Here is a 12,500-nt window from a genome sequence, read left to right as displayed (position 1 = left end):
TAAAGAGGTGTATTCGACGCCATTTGGTTATGTCTTCATCAGAAATAGGTATTTTTGATGGAGATTTACTCGAAATCGGCCATATAAGCGCTTGTGCTGTGAAGATAACATTTTTTTTACATTTATCATAAGAAACACTGTTCTTCCGAATTATACAGTTCAGTGTATCGATGCATCTCTTTACATTCATGTTAATAATGAATTTATCTTCTTATCTCCTTTTCTTAATCCTTCTTCTCTCTTTCCATTTATTTCCTTTTCTTAATTCTTCCATCCTTGCTCCATCCAGTCCATCCGAACCTCAGCCACCAGCGAGGACGTCGAGTCGAGGATCACCCTGCTGAACACCCACTTGACCCGGGCTGTGTTCCTCTCCGTCACTCGGTCCTTGTTTGAGAAGGACAAACTGCTCTTCTCTTTCATGCTGTGTGTGAGGATCCAGCAGGCGGAGGTAAAGGAAGAGATAGAAGGATGGATGGGTCGACACACACTCACACTCACACTCACACTCACACTCACACTCACACTCACACTCACACTCACACTCACACTCACACTCACATACACACACACACACACACACACACACACACACACACACACACACACACACACACACACACACACACACACACACACACACACACACACACACACACACACACACACACACACACACACGCACACATACATAGAAACACACAAACACATCTAAAAACTGTATACTCTCTGTACGCAAATATATGTGTGATGTGTTTAGACGCACACTTATTGAGATGCATAAAGTTGTTTATGTTAGCTACAAAAGTAAATTAAAATTAATGTGAAGAGTCCGTAGAGTTAATGAACAAATGATAATGCCTTTTAGATTCTTTACTTTTACTTTTACTTTACAATTTGTGTAATTAATTTTGTTTGTAATTTATATATATAATGTGTGTATGTGTCGAAATGCTTAGGGTTATGGTAGTCAAACACAGTTTGAATGAAAAAAGAAGTGAAAATCCCGTAGACTTCAAATGATTTACGATTATTTTCGATCAGGTTCATCTATTTCCATCTGCTTTGCTAGTGTAACCTACAAAACGCAATTAGATATCACACGGAAAGTGAAGTAGTAAATGAAACATGCAGTGAAAATTCGTAGAGTTTTAACGCGCGTAATTACATAAACTCTAAGGGTTCTTCTACCCGCTTTTCATTTACTTTGTCTCTTTACTGTAGATGTTAATACAGTCAAAACAGGCATTAACCTTGCATTAGTTTCCCTAAACATATCCATATAAATACTAGTGCATATGTAAACGCGCTGGCTTACGCACACACATACACAAACACACACACACACACACACACACACACACACACACACACACACACACACACACACACACACACACACACACACACACACACACACACACACACACACACGCGCGCGCGTGCACAAATTTTCCTATCTATGTATGTCTGTGCGTGCATTTATATGCGACCATTGCAGAATAAAATGGCTGAGGACGTGTGGAAATTCTTACTGCGAGGAGGCAGAGGCTTGCTGATGAACCCCCAGGGGGCACCGCCCGCGCCCTGGCTCACGCAGAAGGCCTGGGCGCAGTTGTTCCAGGCAGGGCAGTGTGAAAGGTGCATGTCTCTCTTCGTTCGTCTGTCTCAAAGCATCTTATTGATTTCTAAACAAAAAATCGTTCAGATATATATAATCATTCCTTGTATTCAGTCCGTTCACGATTTCGTATGTCATTGTTAACTTTCTTTCTTGAAGAAATGAAAATACCAATACGCGCCCACATAACAACGAGGAAAGTAAAACAAATACAATGTCAGATATATCAAATACTATCTCTCTTTCACAAACAATCAGTTATTCAGTTTCCAGGCACTACCCGTATGAAGTCTTTTTAAAGCCACTTAATCATATAAACTAAAAATATATCCATCACCAGTCTATCAGGCGTGCATGACCACGTAGCCGAGCATTCGAGTGCGTGGGAGGAAGTGTACAACTCCCCAGCGCCACACCGAGCACCTCTCCCCGACCCCTTCCACGAGCTCCAGGGCCTTCAGAGGGTTGCTCTGGTCAAGTGTCTGCGGCCGGATAAAGTGACACTGGCTATTCAGGTGGGTCTGATTTCAGTAGGTGAATTAAGGGGAATTAAGACAATAGTGTGGAGTCAGAGTGAAAAGAAAGGCATGGATGTTTAGTCTATGTGAAGACTAATGTATGTAAGGATAATTCATATTTACAGTAGGTTATTATGAAATGGATCTATACCTCATTTTACGATTTTTCTTCTCGACTGCATCCCATATTTTAGTCAGGTATCTGAAAACAGATCTTTGGATAAATTTGCCCGATATATATGCTGTAAGCTATCCACATTCAAAAGATAATCGCTAATCTCATACAAAATATATTTCCTCTAGAATATAACTCCGAGGAATAAAGAACAACATTTGCTATACATACAGCATTTTGACATTTTTGCTTCATTTACACACAGTTGTATATCGACTCTTGTACTTTATACATTATTGTATTTCGATTTTAATATTTAGACTCTTGTACGTGTGTCGCAGGACCTCATCGCGAACCAGCTGGGCGAGGAGTACCTGTCGCCGCCCCCCTTCAGCATCTCCTCGTCCTATGATGACTCTACCTGCCAGACGCCCCTCATCTTCCTGCTCTCGCCTGGCACCGACCCGCTCATTGCTCTGCACAGGTCGTTAGAGGAGGGAACCGCATTCATGTTGACAAATGTAGGAAACGTAGGATTGAGAATGCGTGTGTTGTGAAGGTGTTTTTTTACATTCATACTTTTTTCTATGGTTTGTTTCTCTGTTCCATAGATCATTTTTGTTTGCGTGTTTTGTTTATTCATTTGTGTATATTTTTTCTTAGTCAGTCAATCTATTTATCATATATTTATTTACTTAATAATTTCTTTGTTTATTGATTTATCTATATATCTGTTTATTCGTTTGTCCATTAAATTATCTATGCATTTAGTTAATTTAGATATTAGAGGAGGTAATGAGTAATTGTTATAAATGTTCATTTCACAGAGTAATTTTTATACGAATCGTCAAAGGATATTCATTTATGAGACATTACGGTAGTGTAACAGGCGTCTGGAATACAGTTTAGATATTTTTTTATTTCCTAAAATAAAGAGAATGTTTATTTGATCAGCTTGAGAATAAGCCATTGCAGTGTAGATGTGCCAGGAAAGATATTCACAAGACGGAAGTGCCGTGAATAGTATCAATGATAAATTACAATGACATCATTATATCAGAATTGTCATGAAACAAATCCTTCGCAATTGCACACAAAGAAAGAGTCTTTCTCTTCATCCACAGGTTTGCTGAAGAGAGAGAAGTTGGCGAAGACAGTCTTCAGATCATCTCACTCGGCCAAGGTCAGGTAAGAATTGAAGATTCTTAGATATTTACTTTCAAGGATGTTTGTTTTTTCGGTAGAAGAATATCCTCCACTTCTTTTCATGTGATAGATATGAGATAACTTGTTTTGTGTGTGTGAGTGCGTGTGGATGTGTATGTGTATGTACATATGTGTTCATGTATTCATATCTCTTTATATTTGTGTTTATGCATATGTGTGAATTATGGCTTTCCTCAGCAATTTATATAAACTTCCACACATGTAATATTATCAACGAATATCCCTTAAAGGACAAAAAAAAAAATGCAAATCCGCCTTACCTTCTCATCCCTCTGCCAGGGAGCGGTGGCAGAAGGGATCATCCAATCCGGGGCTGAGCTGGGCTGGTGGGTCGTGCTGCAGAACTGCCATCTCGCCGACTCGTGGATGCTGCGTCTCGAGATGATCTGCGCCAGCATCCTCACCGCCGAGTCCACGCATCCGAGCTTCCGTCTGTGGCTCACGAGTTATCCTTCGCCGTCCTTCCCTCTCTCGCTGCTCCAGGAAGGTGTGTGTGTGTGGGTGTGGGGGGGGGGGGGGGAAGAAGGCTAAGGAGATGAGCGTGGGTTTGAAGTTTGGTTGTTCACGTAGGCGAGGGAGTAGTGTCTGGTGGAGTAGCGTGTCAGCTTCACTAAAATGATCATGGGAATGTATTTGGTATTTTTAGCAGGGATGTTAGTCTATAATGAAATCCTTGACTAGCTTGGACATCAAGATAAATGTTTTTCTTTTGTTCATCAGTAGTGATATATCTGTCATACCAAGAAATATCAGAATTGCTCAGAGTTTTTGCTTATGCCCTTTTATTGGGATCATTCAACTGTTCCCTTACGACCTGCAACCGACCCGTGACCTCTGATATGACCCCTTTCCCCTTCCCCCTTTCCCCCCTAGGCATCAAGATGACCAACGAGCCCCCCCGAAGCCTCCGCGCCAACCTCCTCAAGTCGTACCACAGCGACCCCATCAACGACGCGGCCTTTTTCGACTCGTGTCCCAAGCAGAAGCAGTTTCACCGCCTGCTGTTCGGCCTCTGCTTCTTCCACGCGCTCATCCAGGAACGCAGGAAGTTCGGCCCCCTCGGCTGGAACGTTCCTTATGAGTTTAATGAGTCTGATCTGAGGATTAGTGTGAGGCAGCTGCAGGTGAGGCAGGAAGGAAGGAGGGGGAGGGTTGAGGGGAGGATGGAAAGAGGGGGCGGGTTGAGTGTGATTGTGTGGGAGGGTTGGGGTGTGTGGGTGGGGGTTGTGAGGGATGGAGTGTGTGTGTTTATTTTTGTCTGCTCGTTGTCTGGTTGTTTGTTATCTCTATCTCTGTCTCTTTTTTCTCTCTCTCTCTCTCTCTCTCTCTCTCTCTCTCTCTCTCTCTCTCTCTCTCTCTCTCTCTCTCTCTCTCTCTCTCTCTCTCTCTCTCTCTCTCTCTCTCTCTCTCTCTCTCTCTCTCTCTCTCTCTCTCTCTCTCTCTCTCTCTCTCTCTCTCTCTCTCTCTCTCTCTCCCCCCCCCCCCTCTGTCTTTCTGCATCTCCCCCTCCGTCTCTCTGTATTCACTTATATCTATTTATTTACACGAATGAAACAAATCCCTTTGCATCCACCCAATCCATATTCGACAAAGATTCCCCAATCCACCTTCCTCCCCCCTCCCACCCTTTCCCCCCACACACCCACAAACCTCCCTCTCGTCCTCCAGATGATGCTGAGTGCGACTGCGGAGGAGACGCCGCCCCTCGAGGCCCTCACTTACCTGACGGGGGAGTGCAACTACGGAGGACGTGTGACCGACTCCCGAGACCGTCGCCTCCTCCTGTGCCTCCTTCAGAAGTTTTATAATCAGGAGATCATCGAGGAAGAGAAGTAGGGAGAGGAAACGTTTGTTTTATGCTTGAATAGGAGTATTTTTTGGGTGATGTTGAGATGTGTGGGGGTGGTAATTAAGGTGACGAAACGAGTAATGAAAAGATAATGATGATCACGCTCACAGTGATGATATGTTTTCACTGGATGATTCTGTACATTTTAAAAATTACTCCTACATGCGCTGAATATCCCAATATCAAGATATTAAAAATGAAATAAACCAAGAAAATAAATCGAAAAATGGTAAATTTCAAATTATACGCTAACCGTCGCCCTCCCTTCTTTCCTCCCTCCCTCCTTCCTTCTTTCCCTCCCTCCCGCCACCCCTCTCTCTTTCCTTCCCTCCCTCCCTCTCTCTCTCCTTCACTTCCTCTCCCTCCCTCCTTCCCTCCCTCCCTCCCTCCCTTCCTCTCTTCTCCCTTCCTCCCTTCCTCCCTCCTTCCCTCCTCTCCCTCCCTCCCTCCTTCCCTCCTTCCCTCCTTCCCTCCTTCCCTCCTTCCCTCCTTCCCTCCCCACTCCCTCCCCCCTTCCTTCCTTTCCTCCTCCCCCACCAGCTACATGGTCGGCGCCCTGGAGGAGTACCGGGTCCCGACGGCTGAGAGCTGGCAGGACTACGTGGACCACGTGACCCGCCTCCCTCTGTCAGCGCCCCCTGCGGTTTTCGGCCTCCACGAGAACGCCGACCTCGCCAAGGACCACAGGGAGACGGACCAGGTGGGGGGGGGGGGGGAGGTCTGCCGCTCGGGGTGCTGCGTAGTGTGTGTGGTTGAGTGTCTTATGGGGTAGGGGGGGTGGGGGTGTTTGGGTGCCTGTCTGTTTATCTGTTCTGTTTACTTGCATGAATATTGATCTGTTCCTTTGTGTATTTGTTATTATTGTCTTTGTTTTTATTTTGTATATTGGTGTATTTATGAATCCAAACCAGCCAACATCCGATCACTAATGGTCACAATCCTTATTTCTCCCCACTCACCACCCTTCTCCTCTCCCTTCCCCCTTTTCTTCTTCCCCTTCTCACTTCCCCTCTTCTTACCCCCTCCCCTCCCCCTCTTCTCCCTCCCCTCGCCCCCTTGCCCATCCCCACGCCCCCTTCTCCCTCCCCTTTCCATCCCCCCTCCCCCACTTCTTACTCCTCCCCTCTCCCTTCTCCCTCCCCCTATTCTTACCCCTCCCCTCTCTCCCATCTCCTTCGCCCCCCTTCTCCCTCCCCTCCCTCCCTTCTCCCTCCCCTCCCCCCGTCCCCGCAGCTGTTCCGCGGCGTGCTGAGCCTGGAGCCGCACCTGAGCGGGCCCGCGAGCGGCGACGCGGCGGCCACGGTGCTGGACCTCTCGTGCGAGATCCTGTCGCGCCTCCCGCCTCAGTTCGACCTCGCGCACGCCGAGCGCCGCCACCCGCTCTGCTACGGCCAGTCGCTCAACACCGTGCTCAAGCAGGTGAGATTTGGTGCTTGTTTTTTCTTTATGTATGTGTTATTTTTTTTTTTAGATTGTTTTGAGTCGAAAATCGGAATTTCTTGTAATGTTAGATGAATGGTGTATGAACACTGTGTGCGTGTGTGTATGCGTATGTATGTGTGTATGTATGTATATTCATATCTATATCTCTCTGTCAGTCTTATCAATTTATCTACCAGTCTGTCTATATATCCATCCGTACATCTATCTATCTATCTATCCATCCATCCATCCATCCATCCATCCATCCATCCATTCATTCATTCATTCATTCATTCATTCATTCATCCATCCATCCATCCATCCATCCATCCATCCATCCATCCATCTATCCATCCATCCATCCATCCATCCATCCATCCATCCATCCATCCATCCATCCATCCATCCATCCATCCATCCATCCATCCATCCATCCATCCATCCATCTATCTATCCATCCATCTCTTCACCCCCCCAGGAACTCCTCCGCTACAACCGGCTTCTCTCGACGCTCAAGACCTCCCTGAAGGCCGTGAAGAAAGCCGTGAGCGGGGAGAGCCTCATGTCGGACGAGGTGGAGGACACGTACCACGCCCTGACGGTGGGCGTGATCCCCGCCGCCTGGGAGAGCCGCTCGTACCCGTCCAGGAAGGGGATCGCCCCCTACGTCGGCAATTTGCTCCATAGGTAAGGGGGCGGGGGGACAGGGGGGCGGAGGGGACGGGGGAGGTGGGGGTGGGTGGGTGTTGTGGGGTGGGGTGGGGTGGGGGTAGGGGTGAGGGTTGGTGGTGTGGGGTGAGGGTGGGTGTGGGTGGGAGTAGGGGTGGGGGTGCGAGCTAGGTGGGCGGGGCTTGTTTTTCTTTGATATTTTTTCCTATTCGCTGTTTTTTCATGTTTTTTCTCGTTATCATTATTATCATGTTGGTATTATTGTTATTATTATTGTTATTTTTCTATTATCATTATTAGTATTGTTATTATTATCATTACTATTATTATTATTATTATTATTGTTATCATTGTTATTATTATTACTATTATTATTATCAGTATCATTATCATTATCATTATCATTATTATCGTTATCATTATCATTATCATTATCGTTATCGTTATCGTTATCGTTATTATTATTATTATTAGCATTATCATTATCATTATCATTATCATTATCATTATCAATATTATTTTTATTATTATTATTATTATTATTATTATTATCATTATTATTATTATCATTATCATCATTATCATTATTATTATTATAATAATAATAATAATAATTATTATTATTATTATTATTATTATTATTATTATTATTATTATTATTATTATCATTATTATTATTACTATCATTATCATTAGTATTATTATCATCATCATCATCATCATCATCATTATTATTATTATTATTGTTATTGTTATTATTATTATTATCATCATTGTTATCATCATCATCATCATCATCATTATTATTATTATTTATTACTATTATCATCATCATCATCATTATTATTATTATTATTGTTATTGTTATTATTATTATTATCATCATTGTTATCATCATCATCATCATCATCATTATTATTATTATTATTTATTACTATTATCATCATCATCATCATCATCATCATTATTATTATTATTATTGTTATTGTTATTATTATTATTATCATCATTATTATCATCATCATCATCATCATCATCATCATTATTATTATTATTATTATCATTTATTACTATTATCATCATCATCATCATCATCATTTTGTGTTTATCTCCAGACTGAAGTTCTTCCGCCGCTGGATCGAGGAAGCCATCCCCGACGTCTTCTGGTTCTCGGGCCTCTTCTTCCCCTACACCTTCATGACGGCGATTCGGCAGAACTACGCCCGGAAGCACAAGATCCCCATCGACAGGATTCACTTCGAGTTTAAGGTGAAATAGAGGGTTTAAGGTGTTTTTAAGGGAGAGGTACTTTGGGGTAGGGTTTACTTTCATTTTAAGGTGAAATAAAGGGTTTGAGGTGTTTTTAAGAGGGTTTAAGGTGTTTTTAAGGGAGAGGTATTTTGGGGTTGGGTTTACTTTCCGTTTAAGGTGGAAAGGAGGAGGGTTTGAGGTGTTTTTAAGGGAGAGGTATTTTGGGGTAGGATTTACTTTCATTTTAAGGTGAAATAGAGGGTTTAAGGTGTTTTTAAGGGAGAGGTATTTTGGGATTCACTTCGAGTTTAAGGTGAAAAGAAGAGGGTTTAAGGTGTTTTTAAGGGAGAGGTATTTTGGGGTAGGGTTTACTTTCAGTTTAAGGTGGAAAGGAAGAGGGTTTGAGGTGTTTTTAAGGGAGACGTATTTTGGGATTCACTTCGAGTTTATGGTGAAATAAAGGGTTTAAGGTGTTTTTAAGGGAGAGGTATTTTGGGGTAGGGTTTACTTTCATTTTAAGGTGAAATAAAGGGTTTAAGGTGTTTTTAAGGGAGAGGTATTTTGGGGTAGGATTTACTTTCCATTTAAGGTGAAAAGGAAGAGGGTTTGAGGTGTTTTTAAGGGAGAGGTATTTTGGGGGTAGGGTTTACTTCGAGTTTAAGGTGAAATAAAGGGTTTAAGGTGTTTTTAAGGGAGAGGTACTTCGTTTTTTTTTTAGGGTAGGAGGAACTTTGAGGTGGTTTGAGGTAAATGTAATAGGTTAAGGGGAAAGGAGGTCAGTGTTTTAGGGAAAGTAATTTGGGGTTTAAGGTAAATGACGTAAAAGTTTAAGGTAAAATAATTCATGGTTTAAGGGAAAAGAGGTTTTGGTTTAACGCAAATACACTAGAAGTTTAAGGTAAAGGAGCTCACGACTTAAGGTAAAAGAACTCTTGATACACCGTCTTGTATAAAGTATAAAGTACAGTATAAAGCACCATATTTCAACTCGGGATATTATTCGTATTGCGAATGGTGTAAATCTTATGCATAACGTCCATATATACCATAAACTGCAAATATATATGAAAGTTTTATGTTGCTAAGACAATAATCAATGAATTTCTTCGTTTTGGTATAATATTAACTCTGTCATAGATTAAAAAAACACGTCTAATGTATATCTTTTCAATATATAAACATAGCCGATTTTATTGAATTCTAGAAGAAACCTGATGGTAATTGTTATTTGTTTGCACTTTTTTTGTCATGGAACAATAGAAGTTCGAAAGTCTATACGGTATTATTGATGAAGACAAGTATCCTCTTCAGAATATATGAGAAAAAAATACCTCGCATTATTCAGGCCCTTTATCTATCCCTCTTCCCACGCTTGTCATCCTCTTTATCTCCTCTACCCCTCTTCCTCTGCCCACCTTTGTCATCTTTCTTTCCCTATTATACCAAACCCTCTATTTTTCCCCAGTTTCTGTTTCTCTCTTCCTTCCGCTATCTCTTTTGTAACCCCCTTTCTCATTTCTGTTCCTCCCTTGTTTTTTATCCTCCTCCCTCTTCCTTCCTCCTTCTTCCTCCTATCACCATCCCCACGCTCTCCTTTTTTTTCTTTTCTACCACCAACTCCACTTTGCTTATCTCTTCTCCACCACTCTCCCTCCCTCTTTCGTATCTCTCTCACCACTCAACTCCTCCATCCTTAATTCTCTTACCTTATCGTCTACCTATCCCTCTGCCTCCTTCCTACCATCTTTCCCTATCCTTCCCTCTCTCCTTCATTCTATTCTCTCTCCCTATCCTCGCTTCAGCCTCCTTTTCTCCCTCTCTCCAATTTATTCTCCTACCACTCCTTCCACTCAACCCCAACAACCCTCTCCTCTAACCACACTCACCCTCTCCAGCTCTTTAAACCCCCCTTCCACTCACCCTTTTCACCCCTCCCTTTCATCCCTCCCCCTGTCTTTAAACCCCCCTTCCATTCACCCCTCTCACTTCCCTCCCGTTCACCCCCCACCACTTATTCCTCTCACCTCTCCCCCTTTTTAAACCCCCCTTCCACTCATCCCACTCACCACCCCCTCCCTTTTCTCCCCCCACAAAGGTGATGGACAAAGAAGTGAGTGACATCATCGGCGAGTGCATCCGACCGAACTTCGTGGAGCTGCCTGAGGTGATCGAGCAGCTGCCAACGCCTTCACTGAGGGGCCTTTGTCACCCCCCTGACACCGACCGGGAAGACGAATCACTCGGAGAAGAGGAGGAGGAAGAAGGAGGCGAAGGAGGAGGAGCAGAGGGGAAGGGCGGAGGGAAGGACGGAAAGGGAGGAGGGAAGGGGGAGAAGGGCGGAGGGAAGGAGGCAAAGGGAGGAGGGAAGGGGGAGAAGGGAGACGGAAAGGCGAAAGGCGACGACGGGGCAGGAGCGACGTCGGTAAGATGATCGATGGAGGGATTAAGGATTTTTTTTTATTGATATATTTTTTTTCCTTTTTTGAGGGAGAGATGTATAATTGTTTTCGTTTGTTTGCATTCCCTATTTTTTATTTTTAAAAATGTTGTTTTTTGTGTTTGTTTAATGAAATATGTAACTTACAAAGAAGTTTATAGAAAGAATGATATTATAGCAGTCATCACATTTTCGACATGAAAATACTCGTATAGTCATAACTACTATTCTAATCATACAAGCAAGACGAGGGGCACGCAATATGTAAAAAAAGTGAATAAATAGCCGATCAATTATAAGATATATTACCATTCTATTCTATCCTCTGCTTTAACGGCTAAACGCTCTCAATTCCAGACCGAGAACAAGGAGGCGCAGCAGGCAGGCGACGCACAGGAGGGAGAGGGCGAGGAGGAGGGCCAAGAGGACGCGAAGGACGCCAGCCAAGAGGACGAGGAAGAGGACGACGTGATCTACCAGGTCATTCCTCGACAGGCGGACGAAGGAATGTATACATGGGTTAGTGGTATGGGTTTTGTTGTTGGTGTCGGATTGATGTGGGAGAGGCACGGTTCGAAACTATCAGGGTGCTTGTTTTGGACGCGTTTCGGATCCTGTTTCTTGTAAGAGTTTGTTTAGGTTTGGAGCTTTTCGAAGCTTCATTTACGGTATGATTTTAGGGCGTGAGACAAATCACTTCGAAGCTTCATTCCCCACATGACTTTTGTGCGTGACTGTAACAGTCTCCAAGCTTCATTCCTTGCATGACATTTGTGTGTGACACTAATAACCTCGAAGCTTTATTCACGATGGGAATTTTGTGCCTGACTCTAAAACTGAATATGTTTCTTGTTAATTGGAACTGATGATTTGTACTACACAGCTTGGTAATTTTTTCACTGCTAGTTAAGAACCAAAATACGTACTCATGATAGCGTTTAACTATATATGATAGCTACGAGGAAAGTGTTATCTTTTATTTAACTGGCAGCTCACCCCAGATTAAGGAATATTCTGTTTTGCTGATAGTGTAAAACAAAAACAAAAAAGATACTATAAACAAGTTTTAAAAAATCCAAACAAATGTCAAAATAGGCATAAGCATCAGAGAGTTGCCATTTTCTATCTTCGTGAGATTGGGCGGCGCCTTCCACACCTTCTCTCCCACCCACAGGGCTTCTTCCTGGAGGGCGCCCGCTGGGACCGAGAGCAGCGCTGCCTGGTGGACATGGTGGCCAAGCAGCTGCATGACCAGCTGCCCATCATCCTCTTCCAGCCCGCGCCCATGCCAGAGGAGGAGGGAGGTGGGTGTTCTTGGGTCTGTGGGGGAGGTTTGGTGATGTGGTTGTCTTTGTATTTTATCCTGCTTTTAATTGTTTGTTTGGTTGTTT

The 12,500-nt window shown here is 43.3% G+C and overlaps 1 protein-coding gene across 1 annotated transcript in view; it reads left to right on the top strand.

Annotated features, from left to right (window-relative positions):
- The window catches only part of LOC113806178 (dynein axonemal heavy chain 3-like), a 109,040-nt gene that overhangs the window by 95,368 nt on the left and 1,172 nt on the right, over positions 1 to 12,500 (top strand). Inside the window, exons 63-77 of the mRNA XM_070129307.1 lie at positions 290 to 451; positions 1,502 to 1,641; positions 1,962 to 2,136; positions 2,596 to 2,738; positions 3,379 to 3,442; positions 3,761 to 3,968; positions 4,355 to 4,605; positions 5,150 to 5,313; positions 5,871 to 6,030; positions 6,564 to 6,749; positions 7,231 to 7,439; positions 8,537 to 8,690; positions 10,768 to 11,094; positions 11,467 to 11,628; positions 12,284 to 12,413. Coding sequence (XP_069985408.1) covers positions 290 to 451; positions 1,502 to 1,641; positions 1,962 to 2,136; positions 2,596 to 2,738; positions 3,379 to 3,442; positions 3,761 to 3,968; positions 4,355 to 4,605; positions 5,150 to 5,313; positions 5,871 to 6,030; positions 6,564 to 6,749; positions 7,231 to 7,439; positions 8,537 to 8,690; positions 10,768 to 11,094; positions 11,467 to 11,628; positions 12,284 to 12,413 — 2,635 coding nt within the window. The remainder of the gene's footprint in view (positions 1 to 289; positions 452 to 1,501; positions 1,642 to 1,961; positions 2,137 to 2,595; positions 2,739 to 3,378; positions 3,443 to 3,760; positions 3,969 to 4,354; positions 4,606 to 5,149; positions 5,314 to 5,870; positions 6,031 to 6,563; positions 6,750 to 7,230; positions 7,440 to 8,536; positions 8,691 to 10,767; positions 11,095 to 11,466; positions 11,629 to 12,283; positions 12,414 to 12,500) is intronic.

This window comes from Penaeus vannamei, chromosome 13, assembly GCF_042767895.1.
Source record: "Penaeus vannamei isolate JL-2024 chromosome 13, ASM4276789v1, whole genome shotgun sequence".
Lineage (NCBI taxonomy): Eukaryota > Metazoa > Arthropoda > Malacostraca > Decapoda > Penaeidae > Penaeus > Penaeus vannamei.
The sequence above is the reverse complement of the archived record's forward strand: the minus strand, read 5'-3'. Positions and strand labels throughout refer to the sequence as shown.